This window comes from Heptranchias perlo, chromosome 27, assembly GCF_035084215.1.
Source record: "Heptranchias perlo isolate sHepPer1 chromosome 27, sHepPer1.hap1, whole genome shotgun sequence".
Taxonomy (NCBI): domain Eukaryota; kingdom Metazoa; phylum Chordata; class Chondrichthyes; order Hexanchiformes; family Hexanchidae; genus Heptranchias; species Heptranchias perlo.
Window position 1 is genome coordinate 33,559,059 of NC_090351.1, and position 24,425 is coordinate 33,583,483.

Consider the following 24,425-nt stretch of genomic DNA (forward strand, 5'->3'; position numbering starts at 1 on the left):
TCCATAGGGGATGGCCTCTTTGACGTGGTTAGGGTGGAAGCTGGAAAAGTGGAGCATCGTGAGGTTGTCCGTGGGCTTGCGGTAGAGTGAGGTGCTGAGGTGCCCGTCTTTGATGGAGATTCGTGTGTCCAAGAAAGAAACTGATTCTGAGGAGTAGTCCATGGTGAGCTTGATGGTGGGATGGAACTTGTTGATGTTATCGTGTAGTCTCTTTAGTGATTCCTTGCCGTGGGTCCATAGAAAGAAAATGTCGTCGATGTATCTGGTGTATAGTGTTGGTTGGAGGTCTTGTGCAGTGAAGAAGTCCTGCTCGAACTTGTGCATGAAAATGTTGGCGTATTGGGGTGCGAATTTGGTCCCCATGGCTGTTCCGTGTGTTTGGGTAAAGAACTGGTTATCGAAGGTGAAGACATTGTGATCCAGGATGAAACGGATGAGTTGTAGGATGGCGTCTGGAGATTGGCTGTTGTTGGTGTTGAGTATTGATGCTGTCGCAGCGATGCCGTCATCGTGGGGGATACTGGTGTAGAGTGCCGAGACGTCCATCGTGGTGAGAAGTGTTCCTGGTTCAACTGGTCCGTGGGTACTGAGTTTTTGTAGGAAGTCTGTCGTGTCGCGACAGAAATGTAGGAAGTCTGTAGTGTCGCGACACACCTCCACTACTCGCCTTTAAACAGCCACCCAACCTCAAACAGACCATCGTTCGCAGCAAATTACCTAGCTTTCAAGAGAACAGCGACCACGACACCACACAACCCTGCCACGGTAACCTCTGCAAGACATGCCAGATCATCGACACAGATACCACCATCACACGAGAGGACACTACCCACCAGGTGCATGGTTCATACTCCTGTGACTCGGCCAACGTTGTCTACCTCATACGTTGCAGGAAAGGATGCCCCAGAGCATGGTACATTGGCGAGACCATGCAGACGCTGCGACAACGGATGAACGGACACCGCGCAACAATCGCCAAACAGGAGGGTTCCCTCCCAGTCGGGGAACACTTCAGCAGTCATGGACATTCATCCACCGACCTTCGGGTAAGCGTTCTCCAAGGCGGCCTTCGAGACACACGACAACGCAAAATCGTCGAGCAGAAATTGATAGCCAAGTTCCGCACCCATGAGGACGGCCTCAACCGGGATCTTGGGTTCATGTCACGCTACACGTTACCCCACCAGCGAACAAATGTTATCTGTTTTTAATATAACGGGTCAGTTGCTGTCTTTTCTATGTTTCTACCTCTCTATCTCTGTTTTTTTTTGTTTGTTGTTTTTTTTGGTGATTTGTATATTCTGTGAGACCTGGCAGGTAACACCTGTCTGTCTGCACACTGATTGCCTTGGCAACGGGCAGTTGAAAAAACTGTCTGTACTCACCAAGCATTGTTCTGTGAATTATAAATGCGATTTCATTTCGAGGATTTCATTTCACATCGTTCACCTGACGAAGGGGGAAGCCTCCGAAAGCTTGTGAATTTAAAATAAAATTGCTGGACTATAACTTGGTGTTGTAAAATTGTTTACAATTGTCAACCCCAGTCCATCACCGGCATCTCCACATCATGACATAGTAAATAGATAGAGAGAGTCCTGATCTAATTTCATGAGAAGAAAATGTAAATGATGCTCCATCCATTCCCATTTCTCTCCTTGCCAAGTTCAGAAGACCCAACGTTCTTTGAGTTTCTGAACAGCTGTAAGTAGTAGAGCAGCATAATTCAATGAGGTCCTACTACAGATGGAGTGTACTTGTGGTTCATTTCTCAACTAATATAGACTATGGTAGTCATGATGTGGAGATCCGGTGATGGACTGGGGTTGACAATTGTAAACAATTTTACAACACCAAGTTATAGTCCAGCAATTTTATTTTAAATTCACAAGCTTTCGGAGGCTACCTCCTTCGTCAGGTGAACGATGTGAAAATGAAATCCTCGAGATGAAATCGCATTTATAATTCACAGAACAATGCTTGGTGAGTACAGACAGTTTTTTCAACTGCCCGTTGCCAAGGCAATCAGTGTGCAGACAGACAGGTGTTACCTGCCAGGTCTCACAGAATATACAAATCACCAAAAAAAAAAGCAACTGACCCGTTATATTAAAAACAGATAACATTTGTTCGCTGGTGGGGTAACGTGTAGCGTGACATGAACCCAAGATCCCGGTTGAGGCCGTCCTCATGGGTGCGGAACTTGGCTATCAATTTCTGCTCGACGATTTTGCGTTGTCGTGTGTCTCGAAGGCCGCCTTGGAGTACGCTTACCCGAAGGTCGGTGGATGAATGTCCATGACTGCTGAAGTGTTCCCCGACTGGGAGGGAACCTTCCTGTTTGGCGATTGTTGCGCGGTGTCCGTTCATCCGTTGTCGCAGCGTCTGCATGGTCTCGCCAATGTACCATGCTCTGGGGCATCCTTTCCTGCAACGTATGAGGTAGACAACGTTGGCCGAGTCACAGGAGTATGAACCGTGCACCTGGTGGGTGGTGTCCTCTCGTGTGATGGTGGTATCTGTGTCGATGATCTGGCATGTCTTGCAGAGGTTACCATGGCAGGGTTGTGTGGTGTCGTGGACGCTGTTCTCTTGAAAGCTAGGTAATTTGCTGCGAACGATGGTCTGTTTGAGGTTGGGTGGCTGTTTCAAGGCGAGTAGTGGAGGTGTGGGGATGGCCATAGCGAGGTGTTTGTCCTCATTGATGACATGTCCTCATTGTCCTCATTGATGACAGCCTTCAACATGTCATAACTTGGTGTTGTAAAATTGTTTACAATATAGACTATCACCTGGCTATCTTCAGCCAGTTCCTCTATCACGGAAGGAAGGCTTAGTCGGCACTGGAAAGATTCCCAAGGGCCTTGAATATGACTTGATAAACCACTTTGACAATCTTCTTCGAGAAACTTCTCAGTCTAGGACGTACATAGTCTAGTTCAATAAAATGCATAAATATAAGTGAGAACAAAATAGTGCAAAAAACAGTTTATTTCAAAATATTTATACAAGGCATAATATATCAACATAATATTCAACACAAGATAATTTTCATGACCAAAACTAAAGATTTAATATATTTTGCATGCAGTTATATTTTATTAATGAATGAAATTTGGATATCTGATGGACATAAGCTAAGTAGAAGTTGTCCGGTCCATTGAATCTGATCCCACCACTACCCTAACCTTCCCAAATTACCTGATTTTTTTTCTTTATTTTGGTGCTTAACAGTTTGTTCCAAACGCTCCTTTGAGTGAAGAAGCTCATGATATCTGTTCCAAATGTACTTTTCATCAATTTAAATTTGCGTCTTTTGGCCCTACTCTCCTGATTTACTTTAAAGTAATATTTTTGGTTTAGCTTGCCTATACCATTTTAAAATGCCATTTAATTTTTTTTATACCTGGATGGAGTTCCCCCAACCCCATTAAATGCTTTTTTAAACTGGAGCTTCATTAAATAATTGTGTTGTTTTTAAAATATCTCAAAATATGATTGGAAAGAAGCATTCAACTAGAACACAAAAACATTACTTTCTCTGCAATTTTGATTTGTTTCACTGTGTTGTTGTCCCTTTTTCCCCTCTTCCCCCATTTCCTTAAGAAGTACTAAAACTCCACAGTCCTCAGGTGAGTTGAGACATCTACTATCATCCCCTGTCCAATAACACAGATACAGTCCTTGAGCATTCAGCCTCTCCCTCCCAACCAAAATATCCAAATACAGGATAATTTGCAGGCCCCTGATGTGTTAAGGCTCTGGGGATTTCTACGGCCTACTAAAAGAATATTTCTCAGTACCTTTGCAAACCTCCTAAATTCAACAAAATCAGATCTTATAAAATTCTGGACAGCTATCGCTCAAAATCAATCCAGTTCTAATTTTTCAACATGGTCAAGGTGACTCTTAATGACGGGAAAGTTTAACAATCTAAAGCAGAAGATGCTGGAGATACACAGGAGCCTAATCAGAGCTGAAGGACAAAGGCAAGTTGGTTAACATTTTGATGTAACTTTTGATCAAGTTCAAGGGTGAAAGGACGTAATCAAAAGGAAGGTAGGTGAGGGAGATCAACGAAAAAAAAGTGGGCTTATTGGCCCTAATAGTCATTTCCTTTTCCTTGAAGTTCTTGTTTTGTTACACTCAGCCTGCTCAAAAACTTAGGATTAAAATCAGATGGGGCGTGGGCAACCCTAATTTCCCCCCCAAACTGCAACCCCATTTCTCTCGCAGTCCTTTACAATTCAGGGAGCTCTCCACATTCCTGTGGAAATTTCGTTTTGTCTCGCTGTTGCACATTGTGATTTTTTTTACCACATGAGGGGACAGACCCAGTTTCAACCTGAGGTGGTATACCTTGCTGCAACATTCTTGGGCTGTGGGGAGGGATATGCTTCTCGATATCTTGGAGGCTAAATGTGGAAAACAGAACCCAAATGTTTAGTACGCATTTCTTATGAAATAAAAGTTCCACATTTTTGCCGGCGTTCATTGGCAAATGATAAAAGAATGAATTTTCCATTGCCAATTCATTTTTGTTACTAATATTTCAGAGTTAAATTCTGATGCATTACAAAAAAAAACAGATTAACAAGGGTCTGTTTGGTATTGCTGTCATTCTTTTATCATTTGCCAATGAACTCTGGCAAAAATGTGGAACTTTTATTTCATAAGAAATACATACCAAACATTTGGGTTCTGTTTTCCACATTTTGCCTCCAAGATATCCCTCCTCACAGCCCAAGAATCTTGCAGCAAGGTATACCACATCAGGTTGAAGCTGAGATCTGTTAGCTGAGATCTGTTCCCTCATGTGGTTTAAAAAATGATCACAGCTTCACTGTTGTGGGAATTAGCTGAACAGAGCCCAGCACTTCCCTGAGGGGAAATATAAATCAGAAGGTCAATCATTCTGAACCACTTGTGAGAGTCTTCTAACCTCTGGGCCATCCTTTCAGCTGGAGACGGTTTGTGGCAGAAGGGAGGAAGTTGAGAAGAAAACAAAAATTAGGGAGAGGAGCAAAGATTTTTTTACTCTTCTCTCTTTCTTTATCTTCATCTTTATTTCTTTCTCCCTCTCTCTCCTTTTTTCTCTCTTTGTTATTGTTTCTCTTTTCTCTTTTCTTCCCTACAATTGGACAGTTTATCAATGCCAGTTCATAATGAAGTAGGGTAAAGAGCTGTCTGCGGAACACTTTCTAAATGTCCGTTGATTAATTTCATGGCTATTTAATACTCCAGAGAGAATCAGCGCCTTTTGGGGACAAAGGAAGTGATTTTAAAAAATCATACCCTTATTTTTGAACAACATAAAATCATATACAAAATTAAGATGTATGCATCAGGTTTGCCGATTGCCAGTCTTGCATATCATTCTCACCATGAAAAGTCTTGATCATTTATCCATTAGACTAGCCAGTGTAAATTTTGTCTGCCATTCATTTTAAAAAGTCTTAATCCATCCTATTATTGTAACCACAAGCATTTTTGTCTTTTAGAAATTATTGTCTGATCGCATATTTTGGACTATGTGTGATCAGTCACATGCTTCACGAGCACACTATTAAGTGTGAAACAGAATTTGAAAAACCAACCAGCTTATAATATTTGGGATGAAATAGCAGTTTGTGAGGTGGGACAGCAGAATCTCCAGTTTGCAGCTGCACAGTCACAGGTTTTCGGCTGTGATTCCCAACACGCTGATCCCAGTTTGTTTTTTGAGGGTAGTCATAGAGCCGAGGCTGATTTGTCACAGAAAGAAGGGAAAACTGAGCTGCTCTTGTGTATCTCCCCATGCTGGACATGACATTACATTGGTAGATACCCCAGAATAGTTGTTTATTCTGTCCTCCAGGTAGATGTAGAGCACAGGAAGAATTCAAGTGAAAGTTTAAAAAATAATAATTTCAAAGTGCATTCAAACTCAGTTGAAAACTGGGTTTTAATAGATCTCTGACATATATTGCATCTTATTGCTTGTTAATAATTGGATTACAATCATTTTGGAATGTCTGAAATGAAAATATATATAGAAATGATATTAACTTAATAAGAAAATACTATATATAAACTCAGGATGTAATTGCACTAGGATTTGAATGACAGTGTAGAGTATTCCACTGATTCTGAAGAATTGATCTTGATGCCTCCATGTTGCTTTTTCAAATCCTTCAAATTGGCGTAAGTTGCAGAATTTCCCTCCGTCTGAGCGGAAGGTTGAATGGTTACGGTGGAATATGTAATCATATCTTCAGCTTCTCTGTCAAACTAAAATAAATCCATCAGTCAGATGCATGAAACTGTGTAAAGGTGATCAGAGTCTCACATAGCATGTACATTGAATCAATTATCTCTCAATCAGGAATGGTTGCTTGTGTGTTTTATGCATATATTTGCTAACTCTGACATTTAGCATTACAGCACCTCGAATTTTGCTCCAAGTGGGTTATTCCAGACCTCCTCTTGAGTATGCTGACTACCTGCTGATTCTAAATGATTGGAAATCATTAAAAGATTGGGGATTTTACTGTAAGTATGAAGGCAGCCTTGCTTGGAAACTATACCGCTTTCATTTTGTTTGTTGTGATGATCTATCTTGAAGTGAAGGAGCCAGAGTTGGGTTGGCTGAGCACTGCAACAAAGTGCCATCACCATGTCCTGGTGGCTGAGTGAGCAGCATATACCTTTCATTAGATGTACACACAACAGAACTGCCGCAAATTGTGCAAGCTCCTTTGAATAGTACCACAATCATCCTACCCACTTGCTTCATGAGCCTTTATGAATAGTGTCAATTCTTGTGTGTCGACAGTGAGAACTGGGTCTAGCAAAGGAGCCTGTATTAATCAACAAGACCAGCTGTGCAGATATATTCGGCTTGCATCTCAGGTCACTGCTGTAACCACATCAAGTGGTGTAGATCTGTATCTCTTTTATAGCTCTAATATGATGCATGTATCAACATTAGCCTTTGTGCACTGTGTAATGTATTAATAGAAGTTCTACAATTATTGCAAAATTAAATGTTAGATGTAGAATGGCCATGGATTATATCCCAACTGATAAAGTTATAAGCACAGGATCAAATGATGCTAACTGGCTGCTAGGAAGAATATAAGAGTACTTCAAGGTGGCCAAATTTCCCTCACTTTGGCCTCTGTTCTGTAAGAGGAGCAGGAGTAGGCCATATGGCCCCTCCAGCCTGCTCCGCCATTCAATATGATCATGGCTGATCTTCGACCTCAACTCCAGTTTCCGGCCGATTCCCCCATATCCCTTGATCCCCTTAGAGTCCAAAAATCTATCGATCTCAGTCTTGAATATACTCGACGACTGAGCATCCACAGCCCGCTGGGGTAGAGAATTCCAAATATTCATGACCCTCTGAGCGAAGAAATTGCTCCCCATCTCAGTCCTAAGATTTGCTTGTAATCTATTTTTCTCATCCAAGGTCCTAACACCTACTCAAATCTTTGTATTATCTGCGAATTTGTTGTTGGTTGCCCCAACACCTCGATCCAGATCACTGATAGGACCATTGCTCTTCGTCATCTCTAACACCAATCCCTGCAGGACTCCACTAGTAATTGGCCTGCCGCAGAACCACTGCCGTTAACAATAACCTTCTGTCCACGAGAATGCAACTCCATTTCTACATCTAACCCAAAATCTGCCCACTGATCCCAATTATTAAAGAGCCTTGTGTGGCACCTTGTCAAAAGTGTTTTGAAAAGCAAGGTGCACAATATGTCAACATAGTTGCAGTCATTACTTTAGGGCATTTGTAGCTTATTGAAGAAATGAAGAAATAATATGGTAAGAAATTGCAAAACAAAAAAAGTGGAGCAATATATCATTACCTTATATTACATGCCATTCTTACCTTACTGACAGTGATGGGAGGTTCTGGGTTTTCATTATTACCTGTAAAATAAATGAGACTCACTTGGAACAAGAATGCTCTCATTCACTTTCACCAGCACTATTCTAGTCTGAAATGCAAAGCACTGCAAGAACCTCAATCTCTCGCTCTGGTTCACACTCACGCTCACCCACACGCATCAAACCAACCACGTTCTTCTAACCTACTCCAGGAAGCTACAACCACTTGTTGCATCCTTGTCACATGAAGGAACAACCACTTCCTTCAGAGTGTTGCACAAGATTCAGTTGAGCATAGCACACTGCGATATCTTTTGGCTTGTGCTGCATTTAAACCTGACTCATGGACTATTTTTTTCCCCTCTCTTCCCCAAATAATTTAATCTCCTGATGGTGATGAGTAGCATCTTCTGTTTTAGATTTCTGAAAACGCTGTGAGATTTCTCCCTGACATTGGAGAGCTTTTCAGTGCTTTTTCTGCAATCTGCTGAGAAAAAACTCGAGGCTCAAATGATATCACAAACTGAGAGGGATGCAAAAGTTTGATCTGAATCTGTGAGACGAGATTACGGCCTTCAATCCATTGACACATACTGGATAGTCTTCAAAAATGCTGCATATGCACAACAGTTAATTTATTTTTTATGTTTAGAATTTACCAATTTCATGAACTATATGCAAGTTCCATCATATGACAAAATCCTCCTTATCACTAATTTTTCTCCACAATAGCTTACAGAATGATTCATGATTTGGTACACTTTATAGAAAGGATCCTGAAAGGTGGATTACAAAACAGTAATCAGCCAAAGAGTTCACATGATAAATACTGCAACAGTATTTGAAAACCAAGATTCAATTACTGTGTGCGCTATTTCAATGGCTCAACTGGTTAGGACAGTGAATAGCTGAGCTGTATAAACCTGGCTTTGTTCCTTGGACTGTGATGAATTAATTGATATTGATGGGATCTGTGATAGGGGTTTCACAAATGGCTTCAGCCCCCCAAAATTAGAGAGAGAAGAATCGGTTAGAGCTCCTGCTCCTAGCTGCTATCCAGTAATTCCCGCTAGAAGTGCGGACATTGGGCGAGAACAGGATCAGCCTCCACTGTGATGCCCCTCGCAGTTGAATAGCCTGCTGACATTCACTGCCTAGGCTTATGTGTGAAGAATGGCCGAGGTGCGACAGTCAGTGACTTCAGGAGAGGAGAAGGAGGGGGAGAGAGAGGAAGAAAAACAACTGAGTGTCTGTAATTGTGGACATTGCATGAAATTATTGCAAATTCTGCTGCTGTAGTTGGGTGATGATATTAAATGAGTCAGGACCTCACACAATATTATGTTCCTTTGGATGGTGAATTACAATGAAGTTTCTCTCCCCCTGACTCCAGGAACGGAAAGCCTGCTGTGTTCACTGTAGTTCTTGTTATCTTTTACTTTGTTTACTTTATATTTTTTATATGTCAAAACAAGTACTAACAATATTGACCAAAAGTGTGCCCGCGCTATGTGCAGAACAAACTCGAGGGGCTGAATGGCCTACTCCTGTTCTTATGTGTCTTCAATGAGAAAGCAGTTCTTTTCAATTTCATATTAATGTTTTATTATTGTTCTATAATGCTAAACAATTGCTGTTTCTATTTGCATATTTATTGCAGAAAAAATGTTTTGTTGGCTACTTACCCTTATCTTTGGCAGTTTTCATCCTTTTCTTTCTCCATATAAGTAGAACCATCAGTGATAAGATTAATAGTCCCAGCACAGCTGAGAGGATGATGTACCATGTTTGTTGGGCAATTTTACTAAAAAATTAAAGTGGAATAGATGAAACTAAGGCTTTGTACATACAATAGAACAAGTGAAAGTATCTCTAATACTTAGTAGATTGAACTAAAAAGAGGAATTGGTCTTAACTGTAATTATTCAAGAGCTAAAAGATGACCTATGTTCTGGTGAAACTATCTCTCACTGTTGAAACTCTGGGCTGAGGTGTGAGGCTTCCCTTGATGGAGGGAAGTCAAAGAAAGCGGACATACATAGCTCACATACTATCCCCAACTGACCGATTATTGTCAGGGCCTGGGAACATTTTGATCCCTAGCTTTTGCATTGATTGTATCGAATGGGAAGACAATTAATAGAAGAAGTATGGGGAAAAGTACAGCGCAAAAAAGGACATTGTGTGGACTGTGGTAGTTTTAAGGACATCAGCATTACTCATGAGGACAGCAGAACTGTCTATTAACTGTGACTTCAATCAGAATGATTCAAGTTTTGTTATTTTGATGACAACTGTTAAAATCTTACCTTTTGATATTGATGCTAACTGTGGGGGTGGTGGATATGACCTCAGTACTTAATGTTGGTCTTCTTGCTGTTTTAGGGGATTTATTAAAGAAAATATATTATAACAACGCAACAAATAACTGATAACCATCCACAACACAACATAACTTCCATCTTCTTCAAACCTTACGGTACCTAAGAAGGAGAATGCGGTGGGGTGGGAGGGAGGAAGACATTTTTTATTCACTCTATCACTGGCTGATTAAGTTTCATTTTCCTCTTGCCTTAAGACAATAGGTCAAATTCTGGATGGATGAACGAAGATGGGCTGAATGGACTTCTTTGTCCTTAATTATCGTGTGATCTTGTGAAAAGGAAGCCTGAGGAAAAGCTGGATTCTTAGTGGCAGAAACAACAAATGTACATTTTGAGGGGACTTCAAGAGTGGCTAACAGTGTTAGAAGGGCATCAAACTTAAACCCTTTCTATTTATTTTTATGAAGTTATTTGTGTAAGTTTCTATACTGTATATGTACATTTGTCCCTTGTTCTGTGTACTTCTGGCCTGACGCCATTGTTAAGAGGATGGGTGGACTGCTTACTCTGAGGCCACCATCAATGATCCCTCTAGTCAGTCACTAGGAGGTGCCAGAAAGCACCCAGGCATGATTCCACTCTCCAATATTTCCCTCCCTTGTGCTGGAAGATGCCACTCAACGCCTCACTGTTTAATCTGGCCAAACTAAAAAATGAGATAGAGTTTATGCTGCTTTCAGTCCAATATAATTTCCTGTTCTTTGCCATGGAAGGCCTGCTCTCCTTCCTTCATAAGCTGAATGAATTACAGCGCTGGACCAGCGACTGAAAGAAATAGGAACAACCCTGGCTTCATTCACTGTCCATCCTAACACTGTATTCATTCAAAGTAATTCCAACTCATGATTTAAGTCCAGATTAAGATGACAATCAATATAAATTTACTGAATTCTATGTATTGCCGGAAACAATAATTTAACTAAACTTTATGATATAAATCAAGTATTGTACAATATGTATGTGCAACAAGATGTAGAGAAGATGTTTCCACATGTGGACAAGACCAAAACCAAGGGTCATAAATATAAGATGGTCACTAATAAATCTAATAAGGAATTTAGGAGAAATGTCTTTACCCAGAGGGTGGTTAGAATGTGGAACTTGCTACCACATGGAGCAGTTGAAGTGAAAAGAATAGATGCGTTTAAGGGGAAGCTGGATGAGTACATGAGGGAGAAAGGAATAGAAGGATACGCTGATCGGGTTAGATGAAATAGGGTGGGAGGAGGCTCGTGTGGAGCATAAACACCGGCACAGACCAATTGTTTCCGTGCTGTAAATTCTATGTTATTCTATGTAACACCAATTGAATTACAATAATTTTATATTGATTCTTACCATTCGAAATGTTCAGGACTTTAACCTGTGCAATCTCTACTTCAACTATTTTTGCTGCTCCACACCAGTACTCTCCTCCATCTCTTTTACGAATGTTGCTCATGGTAACGGCAAAACGCTGATCATCGTTAGTAGTGATTGATGCTCTGCCTTTATACAGATTTTGCACATGTCCATCAGAGCTGGCTATGGAGGTGCACTCATTTACAGAGGTTACTTTACACAATAATTTATTATAGTCTATAAACTGCTCCGTGTACAGACACTGTACAGTGACTGCTTTTCCCGTTATACCATTGATCTGTGATTTGATTGGTGTCCATAATTCTGTTCGTAAATTAATAAAAAAACATTAAAAGTTTAAAATGCTGAAAAACGGAACATATTTTGTTGAACAAAATATACAATAAATGATCCAATCATTGAAAATGTCAAAAATGTTCATACTTAAGAACACAGTCACAGTGCTCAGTGGGCCTGTGTTCGGTCCCTGCCCGTTCTAATACTATATTTATTAATGGCCTCTATTTTGAACTGTATTTAAGAAGTAGGTCAGTCTAAATTTGGTAAATCCTTTCTGTATTGTGCTACTGCAGTGTAAACAAGAACATGTTAGGGTACATTTTCTAAGTCCATGGAAGGTACCTAACTCCAGGCATGTTATACAGTGGAGGTCAGGAATAAGTTCAGGAAAGAGACCTGAGGATAGTTTTGGTTGCTAAAGATACACAAGCAATGTGAGTTTGCTATTTGGAAGTCAAATAGAGTTTTAGGTGGTACTGCGAGAACCATTGAATACAAAATTGGTTACATAAGGACATCTGCCCTTGGGGTATTGAGGGTGAAATCAATGGAAAAGAAAATCTGCAGACGCTACTTTCTGCGAATTGTGAATTTTTTTTGTTTCTGTATGACATTATTTATAATTGTGCCAAGTGTTTTTTTTTGCTACTATCCAGACCTTTATGTACAATGTGGAGAACAAAATATAGGACTGTAATATGTTCAATTACAATGAAGACAGGCTGCCGATTCGCTATCACCCATTTTACGCAACTGCCCCAAGAGCCATTTCACCCCCATTCGGGCCTAAATTCATTAGCGCCCAAAGTCGAGTGCGACATGCAGCCAAGGCGCACCAGAACGGAGAGGCCCGAGGACCATCCGAAATTAGGGGAGCGGGAAGGAGGCAATCGAGGTGGGGGTGGGTGGGTGGGGGTGGTGGTTGTATGAGCGCGGGCCGACAGCGGCTGCAGTCTTAATGTGGCAGTAGGAGGAGGACTCCTGCAGGCTTCTTCCAAGGCCTCCAGCGGCGCCGCTGTAGAGCCTGAAAAAGTAGTCGAAGCTTGCCTCCAACTCGCCTTAACCAATTTCGTGAACGGGTCTGGAAATGGGTTTCAGGAGGCTCATTTCAATATTGAAATGAGGACTGTGCTCATTTCAGGCGGCCGCCATTGCCGCCTTAAAAAAAAAGGCCCTACCGAATTCAGCAGTGGCTTGGGCACATATGGAAATGAAGGTTATTTTACTGTGGAGACACAGGGGCTTGGATGGAATATGATTTAAGGTTTGTAAAATGATTGAGGGGAAAGGATACTGTCTGTTTAGATAGGTTAATGGAAATGGAGTTAATAGTGGGAGCCCGTGATCATACGTTAATAAGCTGAGCTCATAACGTGGCCCATACAGTCCCTGAACAGCAGCAATCCTGGTGTCACTGCACCCGGACCATATTATCAGCCCTATTATCTTCCGATAAATTCTTACCTGCGAAAACCTTTAGCAGTATCACATCTAAAATATTGATATAATCTGCATTTTGATGTCCACACCAGTACGTTCCTGTATCTCTCTCCTGAAGTCGTGTTATGGTAACGGAAATTAACCCATTGTCTTTGGTGATTGATGCTCTTCCACTATACTCTCTGTGCACAAATCCCTTGGTGCTCACTATAGTAACGCATCTCCTCTTGGAAACTGCTTTACACCAGCTGTAGATGCCTTGGTTCACAGCCTGCGGACACTTCACTGTGACCGTTTCTCCCACTGCCGCTTTCATCACCATCGATGCAATTTGTGGCCACAAACCTGTTGGTGAAATTTAACGTCAGAAAGCTTAAAGTATCACAACAATCAATTTTACCCAGCTCTTCTGGTAGAACACAAATAACAAATGCAAAGTCTTACACATGGGGAACAAAAAAAAAATCCAGGAAGCGACTATTGCTTAAATGGAAAGAAAATAATGTGTATGGAAAATGAAAGAGATCTGGGGGTCCTGATTGACAATAAATTGAAGCTTTCTCAACAACGCTCGGTGGCAGTGAGTAAAGCAAATCAGATGTTGGGATGTATTAAAACGTCACTATTGAGCCGAAGTGGTGAGGTAATCCTGCCATTTTATAAATCATTGGTGCGACCGCACTTGGAATACCGTGTGCAGTTCTGGTCACCACATCACATAAAGGATATTGCAGCTATTGAAAGGATACAGACGAGAGCAACCAGAATGATTGAGGGATTGGATTATGAGGAGTGATTATGTAAATTGGGCATGTTCTCACTGGAAAAGAGAAGGTTGAGAGTTGATATGATTGCTGTTTCTCTTGGTCCCGAACAGTAGAACCAGAGAACACGGCCTGTGCTTGAAGGGGGGCAAATTCAAAACCAATTTGTGGAAACATTATCTCAGTGAGCGAGTGGTTAATCTATGGAACAGGCTCCCTAGGGAGATGGCGGAAGCAGGTAGTATTGACTCATTTAAATGTAAATCAGATAGATTTCTTACAGAAAATAATATTTTCGGATACGGTGTATGAGTAATTTGAGACATGATATATGTTAAGTGTAGCATGCTTGGGAGGAACAGGTGGCAATGGTTCCAAAAGCTCTCCACCACTGGGGGTTTCCTCACCCCATATCTGGGTCTGTTGTAGACTAATTGAGAGAGATTGATTGCTATGATTAGTCAACAACTCCATTATCGTTTTATCATGCGATTACCAGGATGGTAGAAGGTGAACTAGATGGACCTTGGTCTTTTTTCCTCAAGCAATTCTCATGTTCCTATCAATCTGCTGCAACACATGGGCCCGTATTCTCCTTGTCGTGTTTAAGATTTTCCAGCAGTAAGTCCTCAAATTTGCCCCTAAAGTACTACCTCCTGAAATGACACATAGGTGGTAATTTTCCGAGTACTCGTTGGCAGCGAGGAACCAGTGACTATTAGAAAGTTGCTTTTCCGATATGTCCTGGTGGCGGACGAGACTCTCGCTATCAGGATGTACTCGAAAAATGTAGGCAATCATCTGTTTATAAATCGAATGGAAGTCTTAATTGTTAAAGTAAATCTGTGTACTTTGGGGATATGGATACAGGTCATAGCATCGAGGCGTTGGGCTGTGCACCAATGACAAAGAAGCACTCTTTAGTCCGCTGTCACGATTATGGGGACATTGGGAAACCAATAATTCGTTCTACTGAGCAACGTGACAGATATGGCTTGAGACATAACTTTGGAAGCTGCTGGCTGGCTGAGTGTGAGGTGGATTTAGCAAGGCTCTGAAAGGTGCTGGAAACATATGAAACCAGTCGGTATGGGCTTTGTGGGATTTAACTCATCACTCCAAACCCTCCTACTCATGCAGGTGTAACTAAGAGTGATTTACAGTTAGTGCAGTCACTAACTGTAAATCACTATCAGATTGATCTGTGGAGCCATTACAACGTCCTTAAGTGACTAAGGAAGCTTCACTTTTCATAATATCACTGTGCAGGTACCACTATACTGTCTGGCAGCATAGGCTGAGGTGGGTTATAACTTGCAGGAGAACCCGCTAATGGAAACAGAGCGGGAAAGTGATGTGCTTTTACTCAGTAGGCCAGCTCGGGAGCTCAACAATCAAATGATCTTTGATTAAATGAACAAACTATCAGTAAATGATATGTTACAACAACAACAACTTGCATTTAATATAGCGCCTTTAATGCAGTAAAAGTCCCAAGTTAAGAATAAACAACTTGAAATCTTAGAACGTGACGTTCATATTCACTTTACATTCCACACTGTAAGTTTATCTTCACTACTGTAGAAACCTGAGGACGGTTATTTTGTGCTGTTCGTCTCTGAATAGAACTACAATCTAAATTTTGACGAAGGGCTTAAACCTGAAATGTTAGCCTGCCTGGGCCAATTTTCACCTGGCCAAATTGGCATTGTTGGAGTCGGTAGACTTACTGCCCCGTTAACGTCGATGTCTGGCAGCCGCCATTTTAAAAGGGGCCTTCCTTTGTTATTTTGGGCAGTGGGCCTCTTGATAATGCAAATCGTACTCACCCCTTCATATTCCTGTAATGTCCTACAATATCCCTCCGTCCACTTCCTTGATGGAACTCTCCATTCCGCTGACTCAAGCTTCTTCTGCATTGTCTCCTCCCTTTGCCCCACCATTGATGGCTGTGCCTTCAATTAGGTCCAACTCTCTGGAATTCCATCCCTAACCCCCCCTCCTCCTCCTCCTCGCCAGCAGCCTCTCCTCCTTTAAGACCCTATTTAAAACACATCTCTTTGACCAAGCTTTTGGCCACCCCTCCTAATCTCTCCTCATTTGGCTCGGTGTCCGTGTTCTTCACACCGCTGTGAAGCGCTTTGAGCCTTTTTTTTAATGTTAAAGACACAATATAAATGCGATCTGTTATTCTAAATATATAATTGGATAATCTTACTTGATATCAAAGTGAGGAACAGCAGAGCAGAGAACTCCATGGTTTCCAGTGAGGATATCTACGTGTTGGTTAAAGGTTCTGTACTGAATCGATCATTTCCTCATAGATTTGCAAATATCTTCGCAATATGATATAGGATAAGAGGTATTGACAAATCTTCCTGTTTCACAACTTGATGTGTAGCAGTTTGAGGACGTTGTCGTTTCTTGGCTGACCGTTGACAAACTACAACTTTAAATAAAGGTGTACACGCCCAAAGGAAAGGGATGATAAATATGAAAATCCCTTTTCAATTTGAATCTCTGGTGTTTTTTTTTTCTGTATTCTGTATTAAAGGAGAAAATAATGCTTTTGTGCTTAACCCAGTAAAGCATTTCAAGTGCACCCCTTTTAGGGCCTTGACCAGCAATTTCAAGGGACGAGAATCAATGTGAACTGGTATCCAGAGAGTGTAAAGAGGAGCTGGACTGAGGGCTTAACTGTATGACGTAGCAATTCAAACTGGGGTACGCTAGGAGATTTGTGAGGGGATCCAAGGAGTGCCTGAGTTGATCAGATTTCTATTCTTTTGTCACCAGAGTTCTGTGCGTTTAAGTGACCAATAGAAATACCTATACAGAGTCTTCAATTGCAGAGGCTTAGGTGCCATATTCAAAAATTTGAAAATTAAAATTTAATAAGGCCACCGGGCCTGCCACGACCAAATTCTGCAACCCCGCCCCTTCCAAACAGACTCCCCGGTGGAAAATGCAAATGACCCTCAGGCTGGAGAATTGTGGGGGCGGGGTCTAAGGTACATCCCCGTGCCAGGTGCAAGTCCTGCCACACCACACTTCCAAAGACGTAACAGACTAGCGGAGGATCCAGTTTGAAATGTACTGAGGAAGTTCTTCTTTTACCTCAATGTAAGACAGACACCAGTCACAACTCCTGCTGTAATGACTTACTGCACGGTTCTCAGTTAAACTAATAAAGATGATTCACCCGCGGTTACTAATCATTCAGATAATGCTCCTTGGGTGCAGGAGGCTGACCTCCTCCTGGATGGAGAGACTTTCCCTTTAGTCTCAACTCTGAAACCATCAACTCCAAAGGATGTTAAGCTTGGTTCACTATCAGTGTTGGTTTATGTGTAACATACTTAACTACTGCACTTGGGTTATCTATATAGACCAATAATGCATTGTGCTTGTCGATCTTGTTTGTACATCAGCTGTTCATGTTTACAAAGTGTTTCTATGCCTGAACAAAGTAATGGCTGTATTCTTGAAGTAGGTAAATGTTAGTGTCTGGGGGAAGAGAAGATGCGTTGGAGGAGGGTGAGACCCTTTGCCTGCACTCTCCCCGTTGACCTGCTCGTTCCCTTTTTGGAGCAGGTGGACTTTGCCAGCATCCTCTGTTTTAATTCAAACCAGATCCCCAGGTTTTCTGTTTTCCATCTCTCCCATTTCCTTAGGCCAGTGAGGTGAGGCATAGGTGGGCTCCACTGGTGGGGTCCAAGCATGGCATGTGTCCTGGCCCTCCCCTCCCCTCCCCTCCCCTCTCCTCCCCCCCCCACCCCACCGCTCTCAGGGCAGAACAAGTTTCAGGGCTGGCAGGTGCCAATGATGCTCCCACAGTGGCACACCTGCTCCATGAGGTGCCCTCCTACTGACCTGAGCAAATTCAAGGCCTTCCTCATTGTTTTTTATATTTATATTAAGATTTTATAAATGTTGACCATCTATTCTCTCCACAAATGCTGACTGTGTTTCCAGCTTTTCCTGTTTTTGTTTTAGATGTCCAGCATTTAGCTCTTTATTGAAATCAGTAAACCATGTTGTTTGCTTATTGCATGTGGAACTGTACCTTGTTTGAAAATACAATAGCGTTCCCATTGGAACTCCATTATTGTTGTATCATATCATTACCAGGATGGTAGAAGGTGAACTAGCTGGACCTTGGCCTTTTTTTTTATCTAGCAATTCCTCTGTTATTCTTCATGCATCGCAGCCTTGTTAAGTTTTATCCCTGTGTATCAATAAGCATTAAGCAATTTATAGTTAAAATGAAATACACCCTCCAACATTGCTTTCAGCCTGAAGAAAAACAACTGTGATGGAGTGAGCTGTTAATGGGTTAACATACTGGATTAACATACAGGCTGGGAGACCAGCTCCTAATCTCAACATTTGCTGGCATCCACAACTGGGCCTTCTGCAGATGGCAAGCTTTGATCTTGGATAACCAGTCGTAGGAAGTCCTGAGTGGAGGCAAAATGCTCAGCCGACTGACTGAGGTTCAGTGGTCCTTGCTCACTGACCAGGGGAGTCGCTGGGAGAAGAAGGGAGATTTTTGGCCATCCTGCCCGCCAGAGGTCGGGTTGAGTGGCTTGTGGGATACAAAGGAGAGATGGAGGGACTGTGACAGCCGGATTGATTGGAACAAAAACAAATTAAAATTACTCAGTGACCTGGGATCTCAGCGATTAAGTGTTTGAATCATTTCTGCTCAGAGGGTCGCATGTTACAGTGCCAAAGTTACCAGCCATTCAGATTTGCTTTGTTTGTTTTGTCAGTTCCTAGTTGCATCACTAGATGGAGTGCTACACCACAGTAAGATATTTCATGATGTGGAGATGCCGGTGATGGACTGGGGTTGACAATTGTAAACAATTTTACAACACCAAGTTATAGTCCAGCAATTTTATTTTAAATTCACAAGCTTTCGGAGATTTTCTCCTTCCTCAGGCAAATGTTTCAAGAGCTCCTTGAAGCCTACGCATTTATACATATTGAACAATACATGGTGTTTACAGACTGCCCCTGCAACTGCCCGTTGCCAAGGCGATCACCGTGTTCAGACAGAGAGGTGTCATCTGCAGAACCCCCGAATACACATTCAACAAAAAAACAAACAGGGAAAAAAAACAGAAAAAAAAAACACAGAGAGAGGCAGAAACATCCGGAAGGCAGAGAGAGCCAGCAAATGACCCATTATATTAAAAACAGATAACATTTGTTCGCTGGTGGGGTAACGTGTAGCGTGACATGAACCCAAGATCCCGGTTGAGGCCGTCCTCATGGGTGCGGAACTTGGCTATCAATTTCTGCTCGACGATTTTGCGTTGTCGTGTGTCTCGAAGGCCGCCTTGGAGTACGCGTACTCCAAGGCGGCCTTCGAGACACACGACAACGCAAAATCGTCGAGCAGAAATTGATAGCCAAGTTCCGCACCCATGAGGACGGCCTCAACCGGGATCTTGGGTTCATGTCACGCTACACGTTACCCCACCAGCGAACAAATGTTATCTGTTTTTAATATAATGGGTCATTTGCTGGCTCTCTCTGCCTTCCGGATGTTTCTGCCTCTCTCTGTGTTTTTTTTTCTCTGTTTTTTTTCCCTGTTTGTTTTTTTGTTGAATGTGTATTCGGGGGTTCTGCAGATGACACCTCTCTGTCTGAACACGGTGATCGCCTTGGCAACGGGCAGTTGCAGGGGCAGTCTGTAAACACCATGTATTGTTCAATATGTATAAATGCGTAGGCTTCAAGGAGCTCTTGAAACATTTGCCTGAGGAAGGAGAAAATCTCCGAAAGCTTGTGAATTTAAAATAAAATTGCTGGACTATAACTTGGTGTTGTAAAATTGTTTAAGATATTTCATACCTGGAAGGAAAATTCAACATTGGCTAAAATAAGGAAAGTTTTCACGGGAAGTAGTTAGGCGACAGTTAGAAAATTATTCATAGCTTTGAATGCCCGATTATAGAAAGGATGTTTAAACAATTGTTATTATCATGGGCTGACTGCATAGCATGCAATTCCCCTGCAGAGTTTATAGATGAGTTGCCAATTCCAATGCTCTCCTGGCCAGCCTCCCATTTTCTACCCTCCCATAAATTTGAGCTCATTCAAAACTCTGCTTTTCGTATCCTAACTCGCACCAAGTCCCGTTCACTCAGCACTCCTGAGCTCACTGACCTACATTGGCTCCCGATCCGGGAATGCCTCGATTTTAAAATTCTCATTCTTGTTTTCAAATCCCTCCATGGGCTCACCCCTCCCTATCTCTGTGACCTCCTCCAGCGCTACAACCGTCCGAGATCTCTGCGCTCCTCCAATTCTTGCCTCTCGCGCAGCCCCGATTTTAATCGCTCCACCATTGGCGGTTGTGCCTTCAGCTGCCTAGGCCCAAAGCTCTGGAATTCCCTCCCTAAACCTCTCCCGCCTCTCTAAGACACTCCTCAAAAACGACCACTTTGCCCGAGTCACCTGTCCTAATATCTCCTTATTTGGCTTGGTGTCAAATTTTGTTTGATAACGTTCCTGTGAAGCACCTTGGGACATTTTACTACTTCAAGGGCGCTATATAAATGCAATTTGTTGTTGTTGTTGAGTTTCTCCTGCGCTCCTGTCATGCATCTCTTGGTAGTTGGTTTCAGAGTGCTATTGGCAGAGGCTTAGTACACAGTGGTTTGTTCATTATTTTAGCCCAAGGAATAATGTGTGGTGTATAAGGGGATGTTACAGAGGATATATCACATATTTGTTTGAAATTACCATGGTTTTCCTTCATCCTTGGTCAGCATGAAAGTGCAATCATGTCTTTTGGCTAAGATGTTAAACCGTGGCCCAATCTGCCTTCTCATGTGGATGTAAACCCCATAGTGATAGTCAAAGAAGAGCAAGAGGTTTCTCCTAGTGCCCTGGCCAACATTTATCCCTCAACTAACATCATTAAAACAGATTGTCTGCTCATCTATCTCATTGCTGTTTGTGGGACCTTGCTGTGTGTAAATTGGCTGTCACATTTGCCTACATTACAACACAGTACTCTTCAAGAGTACTTCATTGGCTGTGAAGCACTTTGGGACATCCTGAGGATATGAAAGGTGCTATTTAAAAACAGTTCATTTGTTTGTTCTTTCTTTCTATAACACAAAAAAGCATGACAGCAAAGAGAATCCCAAGCAGTATCTTGTGAGCTGTCAGCACAAGTTGTCTGGATGGATAAAGGAGAAAGTGATCAATCGCTGTATTTCCCTATCATTCTACATATGACTGGAGAAATCACTCATGTCTGGTGTCCTGTGTATGTCTCAGTGTCAACACTACTACCTTATAACAGTGACTACACTTCAAAAAGCACTTCATTGGTTGTAAAGTGCTTTGGGACAGCCTGTGGTCGTGAAAGGCATTATATAAATGCAAGTCTTTCTTTCTACCCGGAGCATATTCTACGGAAATGTAAAGCATACAATTTCACTGAGAGGTGGGTGAGTTTTTCATCTACTGTTGCAAAAGCACCAATATTAAACCGGGCTTGTGCTGATGATAGAATAGCTCCCATATGATATGCATGAAATAAGTCAAAGGTATGTGTATCAGTGTTGTATATCGTGTATCTCCGTTTTCAAATTTACAGTCAATATTTTTGATTTCTTTCCATTCACAAGCTCTGTCTATACCATCATACATGCATACACATATATAAAAAAGTCGAGCCATTATCAATGATTGTCAAAGTTACAATCTATAATAGAAAACTGCATGCCTCGGGTGCATTTCTATACTTGATGCTTCCCCATTTCTTCTTCTTCACATTTTTCTGTTTTCTAACTGCCACACATCATGTATCACACTTTTTAAAAAAAAATTATAAAGAAATGAAAATAGTCATTTAAACTGTACAGAGAAACTCTCCAGGAACTTAAACAAGTCGGAATATCTGCAGCCTTTTAATTGACATTACCAATCACACTTTTTTAAAAAAAACAAAGCCAGGGAGAATCTTTGTCAGGGAGGTAACTGGAAGTATAAATATAAGGGGTAATTCCGCAATCCATCACTGCCAGAGGGGAGCTTCACTCACATGGAGTGCTATTCAGAGAACCACGGTTTTTCTGTTGATGCAGAATTAACCCATTTGTGAAACGGAAGCATTTTGTGATCCTGGCCACATCTCAATACAGGTTTGTTAGACAAACTATACTCCTCATGTATCTTTATTTTTGCTGTTTCAAATTTAAAGCTATTTCTCGGCATATCCTGCTGACTCGGTGTGTGAATGAACCGCCCAGTGTGGAGACATCTGCACCAGGAAGGTACCCATTGAATGCCGGACCTGTGCTGAATTTAATGACCACCCGAACAGAATAGGTAATCAGGGCCTCAGTTCAATACCTCACCTGAAGGACAGAACTTTTGACAATGTAGCATTCCCTCTGTACCGAGTTGGAATGTCAGACTAGGCGACACGTTCAAATCCTGGGGAGTGGCCCTCGAACTCGCAACCTTCCAACTCAGAGGTGAAAATGCCACTAGCTAATCAAGTTAACAATGAGATATCATTGTTATTTAGTGAGAGGGCATGTGTGCATTTGTGTATTTCTGCTTTTTTACATGCTTGATCTTTACAAGATGTCTGTTTGTTTCAAATGATAATGACATATTTTAAATGCTAGGGGAAAAAAATGAACATTCAAAGGGTTAAATCTGCATTGATGACCAAAGCTGTAATCGCTCAATAGAAAAACTGACATGACAGTCACTCAATAGGTTTGTACAGACAAAGACAAATGTATAAAAAAATTGCTTTAAATCACATCTAAGCTCACTGGACAGTCTTTCTGAGAAACACTAGAACAGGAGGTGTTCTTTTGAAGACATGTTCAAGGTGGAATTGTATAGAAAAGCACTCACATTGTTTTGGGTCTTTTCATTATGCTTTCAAAAGAATTGTTGAATATTTTACAGTTTCCGAAGCATCTTGACCACTGGGTGACCGGTAGGTTTCTTGGGCTTTAAGATCCTGAACATTAACGTAAGTATCTTCCCTGTCTGCTCTGGGGCGGATCTTCACAGTGGAGTATGTCACTTCATTATCTTCCTTAGAAAACTGAGACACATGGAAAACTGTCACCACAATAATGGCACGGCGTCAACCAAACTCACAGCTTTTATCGGAACCAATGAAACTTGGATCTGCAAATGTTCTGTGTTATTGTCAACTGTACTGGTTACATATATTTACAGAAGACCAAATTTCCGTCATTCATTTCTGAGGGAGATTATACTCTTTTTTTTTAAATCTTGAGAAACTTGGGTGAAGGGCCAGAATGGTCACCATTACCAAGGTTGAAAAGAATGGAAGAGAAGCTGAGGTAAGTCAGAAACTAAAGAAAGAAAGACTTGTATTTATGTAATGCCTTTCACGATTTCAGGACGTCCCAAAACGTTTTACAGCCAATTAAGTGCTTTTTGAAGTGTAGTCGCTGTTGTAATATAGCAACCAATTTGTACCGAGCAAGGTTCCAGAATGAGATAATGACCAGATAATCTGTTTTAGTGATGTTGGTTGAGTGATAAATATTGGCCACGATACCAGGAAAAACCTCCCCTGCTCCTCTTCTTCAAATAGTGCAATGGGATCTATTACATCCACCTAAAAGGGCAGAAGGGGCCATGGTTTAACGTTGCATCTGAAAGACGGCAACTCCGACAGTGCAGCACTCCCTCAGTTTCTGGGGTGTGACATGAACCCACAGCATCTGACTCAGAGGCAAGAGTGCTACCACAGCTGATACCTAATGTTTGGGTGCTGGAAAACTTGGTTTTGAAAGCCTGTAGACTGTGTGAGAAAAAGACTTAAGGGAGTTAAGGCGGCTAATAATGTGACCAGAGTGCCATGCAGTAAAATCGAGGCCCTCGGTAGATTAGTCTCTGAGCCTGAGTGGGGGAGAGGAGGCCACTACCAGGTCCTCTGCCTCCATGGGAGGAACTCTGGGCCTTAACCACCATTTCCTGGGGTAGGGTTGCCAACCCTCCCGAATTGCCTGGGACTCTCCCAGAATGGGGCATGCTGCTCGCGGCCTGCAAGTTCTAAATTTCGTGCCTCCCCCATCTCCCTAACAAACCCCCCCTCCCGACCCCCGCCACCGGCTAGTGCAGAGAACCTGGCGAGGTAAACATAAAATCATAGAAAATAGGAGCAGGAGTATGCCATTCGGCCCTTCGAGCCTGCTCCGCCATTCAATATGATCATGGCTGATCCTCTATCTCAATACCATATTCCCGCTCTCTCCCCATACCCCTTGACGCCTTTTGTGTCGAG

General features: G+C 42.0%; 2 protein-coding genes across 3 annotated transcripts in view; both read right to left on the bottom strand.

The window, feature by feature from the left end:
* Positions 1-5,962: 5,962 nt before the first annotated feature.
* Positions 5,963-23,081, bottom strand: LOC137344566 (polymeric immunoglobulin receptor-like). Of its 2 annotated transcripts, none has more exons than XM_068007615.1 (7): positions 23,015-23,081; positions 13,374-13,694; positions 11,607-11,933; positions 10,194-10,260; positions 9,570-9,688; positions 7,886-7,926; positions 5,963-6,270 (listed from the first exon to the last, which is right to left on the bottom strand). In XM_068007615.1, exons 2-7 carry the CDS (start codon positions 13,669-13,671, stop codon positions 6,091-6,093), a joined length of 1,032 nt encoding a protein of 343 aa, XP_067863716.1. In that variant the 5' UTR covers positions 13,672-13,694; positions 23,015-23,081; the 3' UTR covers positions 5,963-6,090. The 2 variants fall into 2 exon arrangements, with proteins under 2 accessions (XP_067863716.1, XP_067863715.1); XM_068007614.1 differs by lacking the exon at positions 23,015-23,081 and adding an exon at positions 16,332-16,411.
* The window catches only part of LOC137344654 (polymeric immunoglobulin receptor-like), a 67,403-nt gene continuing 65,017 nt past the window's right edge, over positions 22,040-24,425 (bottom strand). Inside the window, exon 13 of the mRNA XM_068007778.1 lies at positions 22,040-23,210. Coding sequence (XP_067863879.1) covers positions 23,034-23,210 — 177 coding nt within the window. The 3' untranslated portion in view covers positions 22,040-23,033. The remainder of the gene's footprint in view (positions 23,211-24,425) is intronic.